The 21,443-nt window shown below is 37.3% G+C and overlaps 1 protein-coding gene across 1 annotated transcript in view; it reads left to right on the forward strand.

Annotated features, from left to right (window-relative positions):
* USH2A (usherin) overlaps positions 1-21,443 on the forward strand; it is a 795,295-nt gene that overhangs the window by 621,588 nt on the left and 152,264 nt on the right. Inside the window, exons 55-57 of the mRNA XM_068538548.1 lie at positions 10,478-10,585; positions 17,316-17,499; positions 18,861-19,018. Of these exons, the coding sequence (XP_068394649.1) occupies positions 10,478-10,585; positions 17,316-17,499; positions 18,861-19,018 (450 nt within the window). The remainder of the gene's footprint in view (positions 1-10,477; positions 10,586-17,315; positions 17,500-18,860; positions 19,019-21,443) is intronic.

A 21,443-nucleotide genomic window follows, 5' to 3' on the forward strand; every position in this document is an offset into this window, starting at 1 on the left:
TCTGACTCACCAAGTCTAGATCAGCTTTCCTGATACACCATCACATCACCTTGTTTTATGTTCACCACAGACCTTTCACTGCCTGACAGTGTTTGCTTTTTATTTGTCTCTTTATGTCCCCCTCCACTGGAACGTAAGCTCCAGGATCACAGAGACCGTCTCTACCTTGTTCAGTACTGTATCTTTAGCACCTAGAGCAATCCATGACATGTCAGTAAGTGCTAAATAAATGAGGAATAAGTGAATTTAATATGTGTCAAATACTGTCCTAAGCCCCTGACATTTATGATCTAATTTGATCCTCATCACAAACCTATGGGGCAGAGAGAATTATTACCCTCATTTGACAGAAAAGAATCTTTCAAGAGATTTAGTAACTTAGCTCATTATTTAGATCTACTGAATCATTCCAAACAGTTGTGTAAGTTTAGATTATGAGAACACAGAGAAGAGTTTACAAACTTTTACTTTTTCCCAATTGCCAGTAGCCTCTCTCCAAGGCCTCCTGAGTGAATGCCTTCCTTCCATTAGACCCTGTACTTTGCAGGGGGCAGTGATACCAGAGATAACGAAACTCACATAGAAGTGCAGAAAGGCCTGGAAAAGCATGCCTGATTTTTCCTTAGAGGAGGCACAGGCCTTGCTACACAGGTGGAAAAATAAATTCCACAGTTCCCTGACACACAAGCAAGCACTCGTGGATAGATGTCCACTGTTTTCCAAAAGTGTCATAAGCCTACAGAAGGTGCTTAATGAATATTTGCGGACTAGCACATTGTGATCCTGATGTGAAGATCCTGAGCTAAGCCAAGGATAATGGGGATGGGGAAAGCCCTCATCCATTCATTTAGATGATCAGATTTGTTCCTTAGATCCTGGTTCACTAAAAATGAAAATCATCACAAGCAATTGAAATGATGTTATTTTCCACAAAAAAAAACTTACATGTATACGGTGCTTTATAATTTTAACAAACCATTTGCATTTTGACTCCTGTGATTCTCATCACATGCCTATAAGTGAGGGACGTTTTTAATATCCACATTTGAAAGATGAAGGTGAAAACTGGCCTACTCGGGGTCCCCAAGGCATTCACTGCCTCCATCTATAAGGAAATCAGAGTACCATTTCATTACAAAAAAAAAAAAAAAAAATACATGTAGCCTGCTTGCTGTGTTCTAGATAGTATATTCAGTGCTCCAAAATAAGATTGCTGATCTTAAGAAGCTCCCAGTACTACTGACAAGTTAAGGAATAGCTTGTGTAATGATACACCAACAGAACTCCGTACAGAATGGAGTAGGAGAAATCAAAAGAATGACTGAGGATGGCCATGGAATGTTAATTACAGGGTTTTGAAAGCCAAGTTAAGGCCCATTAAGACTTTGTAGCAGTAAAGGTTTCACAATAAACTGGGATACAAGGATAAAGAATTCTCTTCTTACGGAATCCGTCTACTCAACCAGCATGGGCTTTGAACTCTCGCCAGCTGTACTGGTTTGCATTTTTTAGAAAACCAGAATTTACGTGCCGACGGACCAAATTCAATTGTGAGGTTCAAACCAACAGGATTGATAGCCTCCTTAATTATAAAATAATTGCAAAGCTTTTTCTTTAAATACCTTCACTCTACCAGCTCTTCCTTTTATTATCATTTTTAATGGATATTTTCATGTCAGAGGATTTTATATGCATAACTTAATGGCAGCATTCCTCTTTTATTAGGATAAACATTTTAAAGTTTTTCTACCTAATTTTATTTTTTGTAAGATTATAAAGTGAAAAAATAATCTGTTAGAATTCATTTTAAACAGATTTAGAGAATACTTCACTTGAGCACTATAGCCCTAAAGAGCGATTTCTTTGTTAAATGAGGAAATAAACCTTCATTCAACAAAACCTTACCAAGTACAGTATCCTAATACGCAGTTCCTATGGGACAGGAATGGTGCCTGGCATTAGAGGATCTAAAACCCAAGATCTATGTAGTGTTCACACATTTTATCTGCCAGGGAAAATTCAGTTCCATGGTTAGCTGACTGATCAAATTCAGTAGGGAAGTATTTTATGATGAGAATGACTATTTTATTGAGTTCATGGAATGAACTAAAATAATCAAATTTATTTCACATTCCATCTCAAACATTTGATCCAAGAGCTGCCTGAACCCCCTGGAGATAAAGGTTTTGCTTTTCTCATCATTTCCAAAACCTTGGCATTCCCTAAGTTACAGTCGAACCCTGATGAAGCCGTAGCTCTAGTCATCCAGGAGCCTGAGAATCTAGGTCCTTAGAAGTGACAGAAGGGAGAGTGGGCACCTAGCATCAGCCGCATTGTCTCCATGCTTATTTTTAATTACCTCAAAGCTTTAGAAACATGATCCCGTAAATGCTTTGTGGGAATAGCGGCAAATGCACTCATCATGTGAAATCCATAAATTGCTTATAATCCTCTCAAGATGTTTAAAAAAAAAAAAAAAAAGCATTAAGTAATTGAAGACAGGAAGTCCTCAGTTAATTATTTAGAGGTGTTATCAATGCTCTAAGTAAACTGAAGCGTTTTCTGCTATCTCACCGAGCCCAATGCCATGGGGACCAAGGGGGAGCAGCCATCATCTTCTCATATTCGCTAATGCAAACAGCGCGTGGCAGCTTGTCAATAAAAGACCTTTTCATATCATTTATTACTAAACATGCCCACGGTCCTGCACAGAGCAATCGGGATGTCAGTGACGGCATTGTTTTACTTGGGTTGCCACGTATGAAACCTGGGCCTCCTAATGTAGCCATCGGGGTGGAGGAGAGGAGGAAAGGATTAATGAAATAATTGGGGCCACCGAGAACAAAATGAATTAATCATGTCGTCTTTAGCAGCAGACATGATAAGAGCTTATGTATCTCTTAACTCTGGGGGAAATGTTTTCCAAATAATTCATTAAAAGTTGCTTATCGTTTCATTGCACTTAAAGGGGAAGAGTCACCAGCCTTAAGTCAGCAAGGAGAGAATAATTTGCCTTCCTTTCCCATCCTGTTAAGAAGCTCATGAACACCTCCTGTGATAAAACAGCATAAATCCTAACAAGGCTAGTTGTAGCAGAAAATGTACTATTATTGCACTGAAACAGATATACTACCTACCACTTTTGAAAAAAAAGAGGACATAATTTGACCATCAATATCCCAAAATGTGGACATTTTTACATGAGGATTTTACATTTAAATAACTCTACCATATGCTCCCATCGTATGCTACACTTGGCTCTCATGGTATTTATGATACTTTATGAATATCCTTTCTCTTTGTCTCTGTTCCTCAACCAGGAGTTAAAGCTCTTTAAGGACAGAGGCAACAGCTTCCTGTTTGCCACTGTGTCACCTATACTGTGATCTATCACAGAACCTAACATATATTAAGTTTTTGAAAATCTTTGTTGAATGAATAAATGTTGAATAGTAAACTAGTATCTGAGTGACTAGATTCCATGTTGGTTGGATATAAAAATCACATTGTCAAACACAGCTAAATCTCAGCCAGGATGGGTGACAATTTGTGGGAACCAGTGCAAAATGAAAGCATGGGGCCCCTTGTTCAAAAATTATTAAGAATTTCAAGACGATGAGAATTGATTCAAGCACAGGACTCTTCTAAGCATGGGAGCTGGGGTGACTCAGCTTAGAGCATAACTTGTGTGCCCATGAAGCCAGCCCTGGTCTCTAGCAATCTGGATTTATTGGCAGTATAATTCTTTTTTTAATTTAAATTTTATTTTATATTAAAGTATAGTTGATTTACAATGCTGTGTTAGTTTCAGGTGTACAGCAAAGTGATTCAGTTATACATGTACATATATGCATTCTTTTTCAGATTCTTTTCCCTTGTAGGTTATTACAGAATACTGAGTAGAGTTCCCTGTGCTCTACAGTAGGTCCTTGTTGATTATTTATTTTATATATAGTAGTGTGTATCTTTAACTGAAACAGATAGGATGAAAACTGGGATGACCCTCGTGTCCTCAGAACAGCTTTGGGAGCCTCTGTTGTCATGTGTGATGCTCTAGGCTGCCTTTCCCCTACTACCGCCTGACCACTGACCGCCAAGCATCAGACCTGTGAAAGTAGATGGGAGAATTCATTTCCGAGGAAAACCTTGAGCCTAAATACTTGCAAAAATAATAGCACAACATCAACCACTATTTCTTCCTTTCTTTTACCATTCTTACATATATAATATTATAGCCAAAGAATAACAAGCAACAGCTGCCTAGACACCAATATTTAAAGGGAAAAAAAATTCCCCTGGAATCCCAGATATTTCAAGGTACTTTGCCTGGGCAATCACTACTTCTGTTTAGTCATGACAGTTCTAGCCAACTCCCTTCCTCTGAGATGTATGTCCTTGTTGTGGATCATTTGAGCATCAGACTTTGCTGCCACCTGATGCCACATTCTGTTTCTAGAGAAGAAAATTCTGCTTGAAAATGTAGGGTAAAAGAGGCTTCAGTCTAGTACGACACCAAACTCCAGGGAAGAAAAGTATTTATCAAAATAGTGTTACAAAAATCAAAAGCAAGGGTCTTTCCTTGGATTATCTTAATAATAGTCTTAATGTTAATATATTTGGAAAGAGAGTCTGCCAAAGAAGTAACTCGTTCAGGAAGTACTTCTTGGGATGAATGTGATCACTATTATATTGGGGAGAGGAACCAAATCTTTGGTCTAGAATTTCACACCAAATACAGAATTAAGAATGCAAATAAGCTTGTAGCAAGTAGTCAGAACTGAAAGCCGTGAAGTTGTTTCACTGGCATTTGCAAATGCAAGAGCCTCTTAGTTTTGATGTTTTGACGTCTGATTCATATGAGACATCAACTGAACTCCTATGTCAAAGCCTTGATACAAAAATGGACAGTGCTGATGGCTCCTCTCAAAGAGTCAAGCAATTGGCTTGACTAAGCAGGATGGGGAACTGCTGAGGTCGTGCTGGATGATACTATCAAGAAAAGGGGACTATAGCATGTGAGCTCCTGAAATATTTTACAATCAAATTTTGTAACACAAATCATAATTTAAATCGCCTTAGATGTCTCTAAAGTGATTCCATGATGTCTTGGTGTACCAGTTTTGAACATCCAGATTTTCACATGGAATGAGATTAATCTAAAATCGAACCCTGATGTAGTTCTATCATCACAGACAAGGTTTCCGGTAGGTGCTGGAAAGTCCTGGGAATCTCCATGAGCAGAGATCACTGTGAGGGGGAGTGAGATCCTGGGGGGAAATCACTTAGTGAGATCCTAGGCAGGTGGGAGCAAAAGGGAGCTCTTTTCAGCAGCAAGACTAGAGGTGTGGTTCAGGTGGGCCGGGGCCAACATCCAGTTTGGGTGAACTGATGCCAGGACAGGTAACCTGCCCACAGGGTGGACAATACTTGGTAACCACCTAACAAAACCTTTTTGAAGTAACTCAGGTCTCTCAGCACTTGACCTAATTATTAACCAGGTTGACTGAGGAACTTGTGAAATTACATATTCGTTGGGACTATTTGATAATCCTTCAGAAAATAACAGATGATACTTAGAATAACTGGATGAATGCTTTACGTAGCACTAGCTACCTGAAATTGTAATGGACAAGAAAGCCTTTTCCTGACTAGCTGGAGATTAAAAATTAGAAACAAGCTGTTCTTTATAGAGTACATCCAATGTAACTTACATAGGTATGGGTTTTGTTTTCCAGATCATCTTTTTATGATCCATAGGCAGACTTTTTGAGGTCCCCTTTTAACACATATTTAGTCTTGAAAGGAATGTTACTTGAAAGCGTAATTGTAACGAGTTTGGTTATATAGTATGCCTCTTTCCTTTATAAGAGAACACGATTCCCTTTAGGGAAGTTCAGGTAATTTGCAGCCACAGTAATTAATCTCCACTCCACTGAAATGTTAAATACTTGGCTTTTCTCCATGCATTTGTCTTTCTCGGTTCTACCCCCGCTATTCTTACTCTTTTAGTTCAATGCTGAGCAGTTGAATGATGTTTTCTTTTCTCTTTCTACTCTTTGACTTTAGGATTAAGTTACAGTCAAAACAGTTCCTTGGAGACATCTCTTTATTTCCCTCTTCTCATCCTGATCAATTCATGAGTAGTTTTCAATTGTTGTGGCCTTTCCATTGCCTGTGGCTCATATGTTATATGTATCTCATTTTAAGGACTACCAATAGGGGCTTCCTTAAAATGACAGCAAATTCCAGTTGAAATGTGTTGATTTTATTGAGTTTTACAGAGTCATATATATATGAAAGGTCATCCAGTTCATGTAAGTCATCTATGCTTCCTGGCAGTCCATGCTTTCCTTACCGACTATTTGAACCAAGCCTACTAGTAATCCAACCCTCTAACAATAGGAAAAACACAACACCTAAGAAAGAGAATATAGAAAATAATGGATTCATCTGTTGCCTTCCCTCAAGTTAACCTGTAGTCCAATTTAGTAGTCTATACTCCCATGCCTGCAGTTTAGAGATATGGAAACTGAGGCACCTAGAGGTCAGCAAACTGGCCCATGGTAGTAATTAATAGATAGGTAAGGATTAGACCCAAGAGTCTAACCTCAGACTCTGTTCTCCTAACAGCTATGCTGTAGTCCCTCAGTACATGAATTGTGGTCATATTCCAAATGAAAATATTTAAATACCTAGTCCCATATGAATTTTTTATATTACTGGAAGTGTCACTGGGCTTTGAGCTACCTATGTCATTTTCCTTATAAGCCTCAGAAGACTGACCCAACTGTTCTGGGTCACATTTCTCAGCCCAACTGCCCAGATTTGTATCCTGACCTCACCCTTTCTTATCTCTGTGATCATATTGAATATAGTTCCCTATGCTATACAGTAGGACCTTGTTGTTTATCTATTTTATGTATAGTAGTGTGTATCTATTCATCTCAAACTCCTAATTTATCCCTCTTCCACCCTTTTCCACTTTGGTAACCATAAATTTGTTGTCTATGTCTGTGAGTCTATTTCTGTCTTGTAAATAAGTTCAGTTGTACCCTTTTTTTAGATTCCACATATAAGTGATATCATATGATACTTGTCTTTCTCTGTCTGACTCACTTCACTTAGTATGATAATCTTCTGACTTCTTGACCAAGGCTTTCTACTCAACACTCAGTTCTACATCCTACCCACCACCCTTAATTCTAGTACTCCAATAGCTCCAAGAGATACATATTCCTCCACTAACTATGGCCCCATCCTCTGCTAGACCAACCCACACCACCAATTTAAACACCTGTAACAAACTCCTTGGTACACCTTCCTTGGTCTACCAAAAATCCCTCAAGGGCTAGTTGCTCCACTGTTGTACCATTTCCAAACATCTGTCTTCTAGTGTTCTGAGCTGTTTATAAAATGGATGGCACTCAACCCCCTCTGAAAAATTCTGTAAAGAAAAGACAATTTCTACTTTTTAAGAAAAGTATTTATTTATTTATTCATTTATTATTATTTATTTATTTATTTATTTTGGCTGTGCCAGGTCTTAGTTGCGGCACATGGGATCTACGTTGCGGCATGCAGGATCTTCAGTTGTGGCATGTGGGATCTTTAGTTGTGGCATGTGGGTTTCTTAGTTGCAGCATGCATATGGGATCTAGTTCCTCGACCAGGAATCAAACCCGGGCCCCCTACGTTGGGAGCACAGAGTCTTACCCACCAGACCACCAGGGAAGTCCCTCTACTTTTATGTACAGTAAATTTTCTTTTTAGCTACTGTCCTCACTGCAAATACCCTCAATCTTCTAATCAACCTTAGTACACCTCTGCAATGACATTTTCTCTTCCTTTCCTAAGACCCATCCTAAAATGTCCTTCCAAAGTCTGAAACCAGACCAACAAGAACACAAAGTGAGAAACAGAATTGAGGCTTTTTTTTTTTTTTTTTTTGGTTAGAATATGCTGGAGAAAAAAATCAGGTATCGCTTCACTTTTACTAGCCATACTTAAGTCTGACGTTCAGGAAAAAGATTTGGAAAAGATTTATTGTTCATAAATTATATTAACTTTTTATATTATTTTAGTAATATTCTGCAACTAAAGAAGAATCTCCTACTCAGTGAAATAGATACTGTAGGCAGGAGTCCCCATGGAATTATGAGGAAGGCCCTGTTTGGTCAAATCACACTTGTGATGGCTACATGGACATCATCGCATCATAGCCCTGCCATCCTTATTGGGTACTTTTATGCCTTGGTCTTCCTTAAACAATATTTAACAAACATTGAATACATCAAATAGGCACTATTGGGAAAAAATGATTTAAATAAGAAACGCTCAGAGATACCATCCTTACTCTCAAAGGGCTTACATTCTAAGTGAGAAAGTAAGTTATTCAGATAAAACGGTGTCACAAGGGTCAAGACCCCTTTTTCACTAATGGAAATAAAGAAAGGGACGTCGTCAGACTAAACCAGCCACTGCAGTCTCTGACCTTCATTCTTGAATATTTCCTTCCATTTTCTCTTGAGCGCTATATTCTATAATCTTTAGCCTTTTCCCATAAGCTTTTATCAAACACACAAGGCTTGGATATGGCTTAGATCTTTCATCATATTCTTCATCTGTAAATCAGGTAAATATCAAAATTATGTAAATCCTCCATAGCAACCTAATGGAAGATTATAATCAAATAAGTATCCACACCTTGTCATTAAATTGATAAGGAAACACAAAGGGCTTTGAAGCTGAATCCTGGAGCTGCTCCAGCTACAGAACATTATGGCTTTAGCAGAGAACCCAGACTACTGCTTCAATTCTAAAAAGTTAATTAATTTTTAATTAATTAATTAGTTTTTTAATTAATTAATCAATTAATTTTTTCATTCACTTAACAAGCACCTACTTTGTGCCTGTCACCATTCAAAGGATACAGTTGTTGCCAAAACAAAGTCCTTGCTCTTTTTGAGCTTACATCATGGAGGTGGAGACAAACAATAGATAAACAGACATATAATCAAACATCAGATAATGTTGAAGGCTATAAAAGAAGAAAGTAATTTGAGAGGATAAAAAGTGCTGGTTATGGTGTGTAGATAGAGTGGTCAAAATCTTTTAAAATGTAGCATTTGAGCAGATCTGCATAAAGTGACAGAGTGACTTTATAAATGTCTCTGGAGGAAGAGTCACCTCACCAAAAGAACAAAATATGTGAAAATGTAGTTCTAAATTCATGAAAAAATAAGTATAGTAATTATTGGATCCATGTTATAACTTAGCCCAATATTTGACATTAGAGATTAAGTCCTATTCTTTTTTTAAGAAAATATTTGTAAAGCATTGTTTGAGTTTTCCCAAGAATCAAGGCAAGAAATGTTAGTCTCTATGTATCCTTGTTGAATGCTGCTGAGTCTTAAGGTTGCTTCTGCTAAAATAAAGTACTTCTCTAAGTAACCCATCCCATCTGCTTAACAGCCTTAGAAGCTAGATGCAATGGTTCCCCATTTTACAGATCAGTAGATGAGAGCAAAGTGAAACTAAGTAACTTGTCCAGGGTCACTGGCCACAGAGCAGTGAAGTCTGACAATACGTAACGTCTATTGTAAATGGATTGCCATTCTTTTTTCCCCTGAGAATTTATTGAGCAATTATTGTGCTACATCATACATCATACATCTGAATACAAAAGAAGTAATAAGCACTATTCCTTCATCAAAGTATATTTAATCTACATGTAAAGACAAAAGCAACATACCCCCCAAAAAACTACAGAAGTAAGTGTAAGATGGTACAGTATGGGAACATATGGTGAAGAAATGCAAAGTTTAAAAAAAAAGGGTTAGTTGGTGTTAATATGAGCTGAATATGGCTTGGAGCTAAAAAATGTTGACTCTAACCTTCTTTTTACTTTTTTTCTGCCCCTGTTTATATAAGAAGCAGTTGAAGAAACTGGGGTGGTTAGCCTAGAGAAGAGAAAAGTCAGGGGGGATTTGATAACTGTCTACAAATATTTGAAGAACTGTCATGTGGAAAAGAAATTAGATTTGTTCTATAAGTCCCTAGGGGGTGGAAGTGATAGAAAGAGTTCACCACAATATAAGGAAGTACTTTCAAACCAAATAGAGAACTCTAGAGCTCTCTAAAAATAGAGTGGGCTGTTTGGGAGATGGACTACTTCGATCCCCTAGCCAGGGGAGCCTCTTCAATGACACCTTGTACAGGGGAATCAAGGGTAAGATGGATGGATGGATGACATGAATTTTCAGATCTCTTCGAAGGCTGAGAATTTATTATTTTACCAGTGAGAAATGAAATTTCTATTAATACTGAGCTGCTTATGAAGTTCCTCTCTCCCTTAGAGTGTTTTCTGCTCTTAAAATTTTTGGATATCATATCTACAGCTCTGCATGTGACTGCTCATGCTTACCTGATAATAAATAATCCTCTCAAGAGGTACTTGATTTCTTTTTGCTCTTTCTAGGTCTCCAGCCATACACCAACTACAGCTTCACACTTAGAGCTTGTACATCTGCTGGATGCACTTCAAGTGAGCCTTTTCTAGGTCAGACTCTGCAGGCAGCCCCTCAAGGTAATTAAAAAATACCCATGACTGGGGAGAAGAAGTTTTCATATGGTATTTTGATGTGAACTCTATAAACTCTTTCATAACAAACAAAGAAGAAGGAATAAAGTCTATAAGTACAAAATTAAATAATATTGTAGGTGCCTATTTTTCAAGTTTAAACTGTAAGCTTCCCAAGGCAGTTTGCCTTCAATTCCTTAAACCTTTTAGATATGGTTTTACATGGAAAAACACTATTATCTACTTGGATATGAAATTCCTCCAAAAATCAAGTATTAAGTATTCCCAGAGCAGCTAAAATATAACAAACACCATGCTCCCTATTGAAGCTGATTAAAATATTCACTGCCCTCAAGAACTTACAGTCAAATAGAAGTGATAGGACAAGCGCCCAAATCTGTATGAAGAGAGAGAATCTTAAAGGTGATGTTAAGAAAGAATAAATGAACAGAATGCTCAGGTTAATCTATGAAGGGAGAAATTATAACCCATCACGGGCATCAAGAAAGATTTTAGGGAGCAGATGCCTTCTGAGATGGACCACAAGGAACAAGGATTTTGACAAATGAATGGTAGGAGGAGAAATACACAGCTTGAGGGAATGTAAAGTGGGACCATCACCTTGGAGATCAAATTGGTGATGTCTATTAAACATAAAATGTTTCCCCATGACACAGCAGTTTCAATTTCATTATCTATGCCAGAAAATGACACTTCCACAACTGCACAAGGAGGCATGCACCAGGATGTTTATTGAAGCCTTTTCTGTCGTTTGTTTAATGGCAAAATACTGGAAGCAATTGAAATGTCTTTGAGTGGGGGAATTGCTAACTAAATTCAGGTATATTCACATTATGGAATTCCATGCATCAGTTTAAAGGAATGAGATGATCTATACATATAAAGTAGAAGTTATAGAACTACATTCATGTGTGGTATCTTTATGTATAAAACAACACATAGAAAATGATATTCATTTCTATAGATAAATAAATAAATGCATAGGAAAGATTCTGGCAGCATACACACCCAAATAATAACAACGGTCTGTGCGTTAGGAACTGGGATGGGTAGTATCATTTACTTGTGGGAGAAAAATGTGTGCAGAAGCTTGGGCTAGTGATCAACTAATTATTTTGTTAATCTCTACTATCTGCCTGTTTTCCATGTGGGGAAACAGAGGCATAACTAAGTTTCTGAACAGAAATATAACGTTAATGATCATCAGACAGTCCTGAACTAATTTTCCATTACTCTTCTAATGAAGGGGTTGTTGTACCTCAGAATATTAGACCTGAACTTCCTACCAGTAAATGGGGAATAAAATGGAAAATTCCACATATGGGGCATATGGCTCCTCACCAGGAATTCACTAATGATGTTTTCTATATAAAGAATGTTTCATGTCAAAAAGCTTAGTGTTCCTTTGAAAGGAAGAAACCAGCAGTGGATTTTTTGGAAAGGTAAACTGTCAAATGGATACTTTGATGATAATGGATCATTTCTAAAGGATCTATCAACCAGTTTTGGCTGAAACTCAGCCAGATGAAAGAGCAGGGTCTCTCCAGTTTACTCATCCAATCCGTATATTTAAATTCTTAGGAAATATGCATCTCTATTCTCACTTTGTCCAAAAAAAAAGATTTCTTGAAAGAGCTCAGATTTCATGACTTAAACATTATAGCTTTCAACAGTGCTGGGGAGTATAAGATGAGAAAAGTTTTACTTGATTTCTGTTTTTAACTTTATGCACCTTTACTTTAACACAAATAACTGTGCAAAGGAACAATAGACTAAATGAGCTTTCCTCTGCAGAACAAACATGGATTTAGAATCCACTTTCCGGCTGTGTAAGTGCCAATTGTGAATAACTTGTATGAGAAATAAATGTAGTCTGAGTGCTTAACTTGGAGGTTGTGAGGGAACAAATCAGCAGTAACATTAAGTTGTGTTGTTTTGCTAAAGTGGAAATAAACATGTTATATCATTTTAAATTAATAACCCAAATATAACTAATTTTAAAAGGTCTAGTTGAGTGAATCAGCCATAGTTTGAAGGTCTAACATTTGGGTGTCTAAGTGGATATGGAGAGAATTAAAAGAAGCATTTGTCCCTAGCTACCCTGAGAGCGCCTCATTTCTTTCATTTTCAATCTAAAAAAAAAAAAAAAAAAAAAAACAAAGCACATTATGACCCCATTGGTAAGTTGGACCTAATTCTCTCCGATTTTAACCTACTAGAAAAATGGCGTTCCCATAGTCAAATAGTGGGAAGAGCTTGAACTGGATTATTGCTCTCTTTTCAGGATTGCTGCCATACCAGCAAGCTCTCATTCATTTTTAGAGTTCAAGCATGCAAAATTGCAGGCATGCTTTCCTCTAGCATTGATAATATGAAAAAGCAAAAGGAAAAGAAGACCAGTCTTTTTCAGTTTCATTCCAGATTCCTCTTCCTCTGCCCTTCTTTTATCTGTTGATGCTCTCCCTTGGAATTCTCCAGTACTAGCTGGAATTCCTAATGAAGGTGGAGAGCTCCCAAATTCTAGAGCTTTCACAAAGCCTACACTCACAAATTTAAGGCCTGTCTATCTATCAGTCTACAAGATGTTTATATTTAAGTGTTTTACAAATATTTCAACCTCAGTATTTCAATGTTTAAAATCGCTCTCCCCACTAACTTTCTTTTCTTCCCTTTTCCCTCTCTCAAATACCACCATCTAATCATCTAAGCCCCCAAACCGACATTCTTAATGCTTCTCTTTTCCTTAGGTTATAGTAGGCAATTCTTCATAAAGTTTTCTTAATTTTAAATCTTAAGGATTTTTAAAATTTTGTTCTTCCTTTCCATCCCTTCTGTCATTGCCTTCGTTCAGACACCTACAACTTCTCCAGAGCCTCCTAACTAGTCTCCCTGCCTCTAGCCATTTCTCCTCTTTCTCAAATCACCATCCCAATTCTTTTTCCAGTTTTGCCAAAATAGGCGTATCTCACATTAATTACCTCCATAAAAATCCCATTTCTTTCCAGGAGGAAAGAAATCCACATCTTCTTAGTAAATCAAATTAGACCCTTCAAGTTTTAACTTCTGCCAGTCTGGCGAGTCTTTTGGTCTTTCCCATATGCAATTTAATGTACCAGTCATGCCAATATACTTGAACTTCTACCATGCTTTCCCTATCTCTAGGACTTTGTGTGGGTTTCCCTCAGCCTAGATACCCTTCCCTACATCCTCACTCAGCTAACTCCCATTTTTTTCAAAATTTGGCTCAGATGTCTCCCATTGTGAAAATCTCCTCTGACCCCATCCCCTTCCCATCCATCCCCATTTCACTCCTAGCCTGTTTTAGGTACCATGGCTAAGTGCTCTAATGGCACACTAAGCTTCCTTTTCTTAAAGCACTTGTCAAACTGGACTATAAATTGTTATTTAGCCATTTTTATTCATCATGATACTATAGGTTCCTTGGAGGATAAAGACTATATATCTTTATCCCCACATTCAGTGCCCAACATAGAAAATGACTAAATTGAGTAGAATGTTGAGTCAGCAAATGAACAAATAATAAATGGTCCAGAAGTCAATGCACTTCTGACATCAGCCAATACAAAACTGGTTTCTTTGATTAACTTCCAAGGGAAAGCCAATCCACAAAAAATGTTGGGATTTTTGACTTGGAATCTGGAGGGACATAAGAAATGGGTAATACTGCATGACACTCAAGACAAAGTTAAAACAAATCCAGTAGACATGTTCCTTATTTAGTAGCTATTATGTCAAGAGACCCACCAAGGTGTTCTTCTGACCTTTCTCTCTTACACCTCTCAGCTAGTTTACCTGCTCCCCACCCCACTTCTAGATGATTTCCCTCATGACCATCCATTTCCTTCCCTTGAACAGCCTCAGTTCTGCCCTTCAATTATGTAGTATAGGTTTTCTGATGTCACTGAGACCCAGGCTCAGCGAGGGAGTTAGATTCTTCACCTGAGACTTACTAAGACCTCTCACCAAAGGCGGGTCTTATCCTATCAAAGATTTCTTGCAGCTGCCAAGATAAGAGAGTCTCCATAACATTATGCAAGTGAAAACACAGCGCTTATTAGTTTTTTACACATTCCAATTTCATCTTATAAATCAAACCAACGGACACAGGGTTATTGCCAACATAAACAGAGCTTTCACCAGCTTATCTAAATATAAAACTCAACTTTTATTTAAAACACAAAGCAACCCCAAAATATGCCTTCATTTTATCTCATTAACTCCTGCATTTCCACAGGCTGCATTGACTGATTCAAAGCAGAAACTAAGCGGTAGCCTTTCTAGCACCTTGGTGATTTTTAATACATCCTTCAAGGTAAGGAAGACAGGACTGCAGGAAGCAGATTATGAACTACAGCCTTATACTTTATCTTTTAAATCAACAAACTAATATCACGTTTAAATCAGAACTCTAATTAGCTGGGTGAGTCATCCAGCAGCTGTTGGCAGAGAGACCCAAACATAAATGTATATTATGATTTGTGGATTTGTTCAAGTACCTAACATAGGGTGAGCTTTCAGAACAAAATGAACTACTCTCTTCTCAAGAGTAAGCTGTTCTTTAGAAAATCAGTAAGTTTGAGCCATTTTTAAATCGATCTTGATTCTTTCAGAATGTTGCTAAGTAAATAGCATTTGAATGTCCTTTTCTTATAAAAGTGTTGAAATCTTACCCTTTCCTGAGTAACTTACACAGGAGGTACAATCAACCAAAAACTATTGATTATTGAGAACCTATTGAGTTTTTAAAAGCTGAAGAAGAGAGTTACATTGTCTATTCAGAGCATGACCAGATGACAACATGAAAATCTTTCTCATCGCTAGGTTCTCCATCAATACATTTTTACATTGATAAGACTACTTAAATATTTGACCTTGAATTACAGTTGTTTGTGTACACATTTTATCTTTTATACAGAGGGTATAAACTCCTTGTAAGAATGAGCCATATCTTAGTCGCATTTGTATTCCATAGAATACTTAACATAGTAATTTGCAGGACATATATTTACAAAAAAATTATTCAATATTTATGAGGCATTGTGCTATCCATAAATATACATGGACTACTAATAGAGAGTAGACCCCTGCCCTCATGGAGCTAACTTTGTATTAAAAGCAGGAGAAAGAAACAGACTACACAGTCATAAAAACAAAAAAATAATGATGATATCAAAGAAAGAGGATGATTATGATGTTATGAGCATTGAGAGGAAAATAGAAAAGGGCATATGATAGAGAGGAACAAGGTTGGGATCACTTTAGATAGGGTTAAAGTTATAGTTAGGGAATAGTGGTCAATAAGACCTCCCTGATAAGGTGATATTTACATGGGTCACTGAAATCTGAGAATAAAATGCACAATTGTCATGGTGTCATGAACAAAAGTGTTCCAGTCAGAGGGAATGGAAGTGCAAAAGCTCAGAGGTGAGAAAGAACTTGAAACATTCTGAGACTGGAAAAGAGTCTGATGTGGCTGGAGCTTCATGAGTGATGGAGAGAATGGTGCCAGGTAGTCCAGAGCTAGAAAAATGTAGGGCCATACAGGTTATCATAAGGAATTGGAATTATACTATATGAATAATTTCAAAAGGGCTGTATATTTTATGAATATTATACTAGGTTACATATATACTTTATGTGCTTTTATAAGGATTACAGTGATATAGAGAACGACAAGATTTAAAACATAGACACTAGTTTAGAGGCTATCACAGGAGTCCATGAGAGGGAGAAATGTAGTTTGGATCAGGAGAGGTAAAAATATAAGGGCTATGCACATTCAGGGTAGAATCTGCAGGACTCGATGATAGATTATATTTAAGGGTGAGAAAAGAGCCTCAGGGATAATTTTTGTGTGTTTTGCACAAGAAAATGAATAGTTGGATAAGATTTGGAGACAAATAGATTGTAGACCAGAAAACCAAGAGTTCTGTTTTAGATGTTTTAGGTTTTTGATATGTTATTAGTCATCTAAATGGAGGTAGGCAAGTAGAGAGTGGAACTCATGTGTCTGAAGCTCAGGAGAGAGTGTTAGTATAGCGATATGCATCGGGCAGTGTTCAACATAGAGATAATGTTTAAAACTGAGACTAAAGGGAGATCGACTACAAAGACACTGTTGCCAAAGAAGAGGAGAGGAAAGGAGAAGAAGGGAGGGAAGGGTAGAGGAGAGAGCCTAGTTCTCTGAGGCACTACCTCATTTTGAGGTCCAGGAAGGGAGGAGAAGCCAGTAAATGAGGCTGGAAGAAGTAGCCAGAGAGAAAGGAAAAAAGAAGCACAGCATGTAATGTCAGAGAGGCACAGGCAAAGTATGCTGGTTCATCGAATTTGATAATTCAGGCAAATACTAGACTATGATTCCAAGTAAGTAGGCATCAAATTTGAAAATTCCTGGATATTTTCTTAGGTCTTGATTACACTCAGAGTAACAGAGAAAGTTTCCACCACTAGTTGTCTGGCATTCATTTTCTAAAGGCAATTCAAAAATAATAATTAAAGCATTAAAAAATATTTATATATTTATACCCAATTATATACTTTACCTCCAAAACAAATAAAATGTATTTTTGTTGCTCACCATGAGATTTGTTTATCAACAGATAAAAATACCATCGCATGTGGAGTGATGGTATGACTTTTGATACGGTGCTTACTTTATCTTAGCAATAAAACTTCATTGTGTTATTTTTGCCAGGAGTTTGGGTGACACCTCGACACATTATCATCAATTCTACAACAGTGGAATTATATTGGAGTCCACCAGAAAAGCCCAATGGCCTCATTTCTCAATATCAGTTGAGTCGTAATGGAAGCTTGGTTTTCCTGGGTGGCAGTGAGGAGCAGAATTTCACTGATAAAAACCTGGAACCCAACAGCAGGTAAACTAAAAGAAAACTTTACCAATCATACAGTGAGAATTATGGATTTATCAGGGTTGAGAAAGAGGCCATCTCCAACTGCAACAATATTAAATTCATTGGTTAATTAATCTCTTCATATATTAGCCATTCCATAGCTGATGAAATCTCTTAATCCATTTCAGATGTTGAAGACCCAAACACTAGCTCATTACACTAGTCTTCAGAGGACATGAAATTCCTTAAAAATGTAAACAGTTAGTCTTTTATTTGACATGAGAATTTTTTAGTATATGAAATACACAAAGTATTAAATTTTAAGAATTATCAAATGATCTTCAAAATCATGCATCCCTAAACTAGCAAGCAAAGAGATTTAAAGAGGTTTGTTTTGCATCAACAACCCTTACTTCTTGGATAATGTTTTCTCTACTTGCTATACTATATATAGACAGGAGTGGTTTGAGGGGGAAAAGTTCCACATATTTGCAGTTCAGTCCCATTCATTTCTCAGCAGAGATCAAATATATCTTAGATCAACAGATGTTTTCTTACAGAGAGTAGAGATCAATTTAGTTTTATTGTAGAGAGTAGCAGATCAATTTAGAAACATCTTTCTCTAAACATATTTCCTTGAACTCTAACCCATTTAAAACTGGAGAAGATTCATTTGAATCCTCCACAATCCACCAGCACACTCCAACACTTTCCTGAAATCTTTAAGAAAAGCAATGAATTACTCGACGGTTAAAAATAAAATGGGGAGACTTCCCTGGTGGCGCAGTGGTTAAGAATCCACCTGCCAATGCAGGGGACACGGGTTCGAGCCCTGGTCCGGGAAGATCCCACATGCCGCAGAGCAACTAAGCCCGTGTGCCACAACTACTGAGCCTGTGCTCTAGAGCCCTCGAGCTGCAACTACTGAGCCCGCGTACCACAACTACTGAACCCCGTGTGCCTAGAGCCCATGCTCTGCAACAAGAGAAGCCACTGCAGTGAGAAGCCCGTGCACCGCAACGAAGAGTAGCCCCCGCTCACCACAACTAGAGAAAAGCCCACGCACACCAACAAACACCCAATGCAGCCAAAACTTAATTAATTAATTAATTAATTAATTAAAATAATAAATTTACATTTTAAAATGTGCATATTTTTAAAAAATAAAAAATAAAATGGGAAAGGGTCCGAAATAGTGATGTCCTGGAGAGAATGTTCCCTGTGCTAGAAAAACTATAAGGTCTATGGTAAAGTCTCTGGATGGGGAACAAAGAATTTGCAATTTGTCACAAATTTAGAACAAAGCAATAGATAGAAAAGCCAGCAATCACTGTCCAATTATCTTGTGCATTGCCTTATCACAATTCTTTCTTTTTTAAATATAGGTACATTTATAAGCTGGAAGCCACTACTGGAGGTGGCAGCAGTCCCAGTAATGAGTACATTATACAGACACCTATATTAACACCAGAAGAAATCCGGCCTCCATATAACATCACAGTAATTGGGCCTGATTCCATATATGTAGCTTGGACCCCACCAGGTAAGAAATAAAACCTCTGTGTGTGTGTGTGCGCACGCGCGCATATGCCCATGTGTACATAAAACATTTCAGAGGAAACTAATTGGAGATAGGACTGGAAATGTGAATTTAGTAAATTTAGTAAATCAGAAGGACATATTCTGTAGGTGTGTAGATAAAGATATATAGATACCTAGATATATACTTTTCTATCAAAGCAACACTTTCTTTCAAGTACCAGAGCCTAAAAATCTCTTTTCTTATTCATACATATGCAAGGTAAGTCACATAGGTCTGAACTACCTTGAGCATCCATTTCTACAGGATTCCCTAGATTGAATCATTGGCATTATATTATAGTAGTGAATGGAGAATTCAGAAAGAAAATAGACCACTCCACCCATGTCTCTTGAGTTATGACCAGTTATATAGTAGCTGAATTTTACCTCTCTAAGCTGTGTAGCCTCCATCAAACCATTGAGTCACTAGTAGGTTGCTTTTGTGGTTTAGCGCAATATTATATTTGGAATATAATCATCATCCTCAGGTGAAACTGATTGCATTAACACTGTGGATTAAGGATTAGAGTGAAATCTGCTTGCTCTGTCTTTTAACATGAGGGATGTTTGGAAGTTTTGTTTCAGTAAAATTTAAAACTGATTAAGGTGTTAAATAAACTTCAAAGATATGTGAGTTTATTTTTAATATCTAGTCTTAACATAAAATTGAAACATGAAATTAACACAAACCCCTATTGTCCCCATCAGATTAAGTTTAGCCACATTTCAACATGGTACTGAAAATAATTGGCTAACAGTCATTTGGGCTATCAACAGATCCATTCCATAAAATAATTAACAGACATATTTTGCATTGAATTGAACACATAACTTAGTCAAAACATGTAATTTAGGCATAAAGATAACATAAAGGCATAATATTGGGTTGGCCAAAAAGTTTGTTCGGGTTTTTTGTAAGATGGTATGGAAAAACCTGAACGAACTTTTTGGCCAACCCAGTATATAAAACTTAAATTCTCATGAACCAACATCCTTCTGATGTCATAATCTCAGATCAAAGAAAAAAGGATCTTTTGGGGGACAAATTTGCAGGAGAAAATCTCTGAAGAGCTTTCTAAGCAAAGAAAAACTTAAGTTGCTCTAAGATATCAAGTATAAATGATTTCATCCAGCTTTGTATTAAAATGAACGTACAACATATTAAATTAAACAAAACACAAAAGAATAATCAATAGCGCCGGTATGTGTCATAAAGTGCTATAATCCGGATCTCAGTTTTAGAAGCATAGCTATTCTTGAACTCTGCTCTTAATTTTAACAGAGGAATAAATACAAATCTCCTGCTGTGAAAAACATACAAACTTACATATCCTTTTATGGAATTGATTTCTACCTTCATGGAAGAACATGGCCAGCTTGCAGCCTTTTAGCATATTTCTCCTTGGCATTCTTATAGTACCGTCGTATTTTTGCTCCACAAAGTAAAATGAGGCATCACAGAGCCAGCCTGAGACCAGATTCAGACTATTGGCTGGAGACTTCTCAGATTCAGTGCAGGGTCTTTTACCATCCAAGTTCTCAAAGAGCAATAAAGAAAATCCAGGGTGCTATGCAAAGTTGATGATTTTCTAGCCAAGTGACCAGGAAGTTTCATGGTTTATCACAGGGGTCCCCAACCTTTCTGGCACCAGGGACCGGTTTCTTGGAAGACAGTTTTTCCACGGATGGGGTGGGGGATGGTTCAGGCGGTAATGTGAGCTATGGGGAGCGATGGGGAGCGGCAGATGAAGCTTCGCTCACTCTCCCACTGCTCACCTCCTGCTGTGCAGCCCAGTTCCTAATAAGCCACAGACCGGTACCATCTGCAGCCTGGGGTTTGGGGACCCCTGGTTTATCAAATTACATGTCATTTTCATATTATTACACACCTAAATTGTCATTGCTAATCTGAAGACTTCACACTCAGTAAGGATTTGAAAACATCTTTCTTTTTTTAAAAATTTTTTATTGGAGTATAGTTGATACAGTGTTATCAACTATAACAATGTTGTGTTAGTTTTAGGTGTACAGCAAAGTGAATCAGTTATACATATACATATATCCACTCTGTTTTAGATTCTTTTCCCATGTAGGTCATACAGAGTATTGAGTAGAGTTCCCTGTGCTATGCAGTAGGTTCTTATTAGTTATCTATTTTATATATAGTAGTGTGTATGTCAATCCCAGTCTCCCAATTTATTCCTCCCCCACCCTTTCCCCATAAGTTTGTTTTCTATATAAGTTTGTTTTCTACATCTGTAACCATAAGTTTGTTTTCTACATCTGTGACTCTATTTCTGTTTTGTAAATAAGTTCATTTGTATCATTTTTTTTATATTCCACATACAAGCAATATCATATATTTGTGCCAGCTATTGGCTGACTTT

This window comes from Eschrichtius robustus, chromosome 3, assembly GCF_028021215.1.
Source record: "Eschrichtius robustus isolate mEscRob2 chromosome 3, mEscRob2.pri, whole genome shotgun sequence".
Classification (NCBI taxonomy): domain Eukaryota; kingdom Metazoa; phylum Chordata; class Mammalia; order Artiodactyla; family Eschrichtiidae; genus Eschrichtius; species Eschrichtius robustus.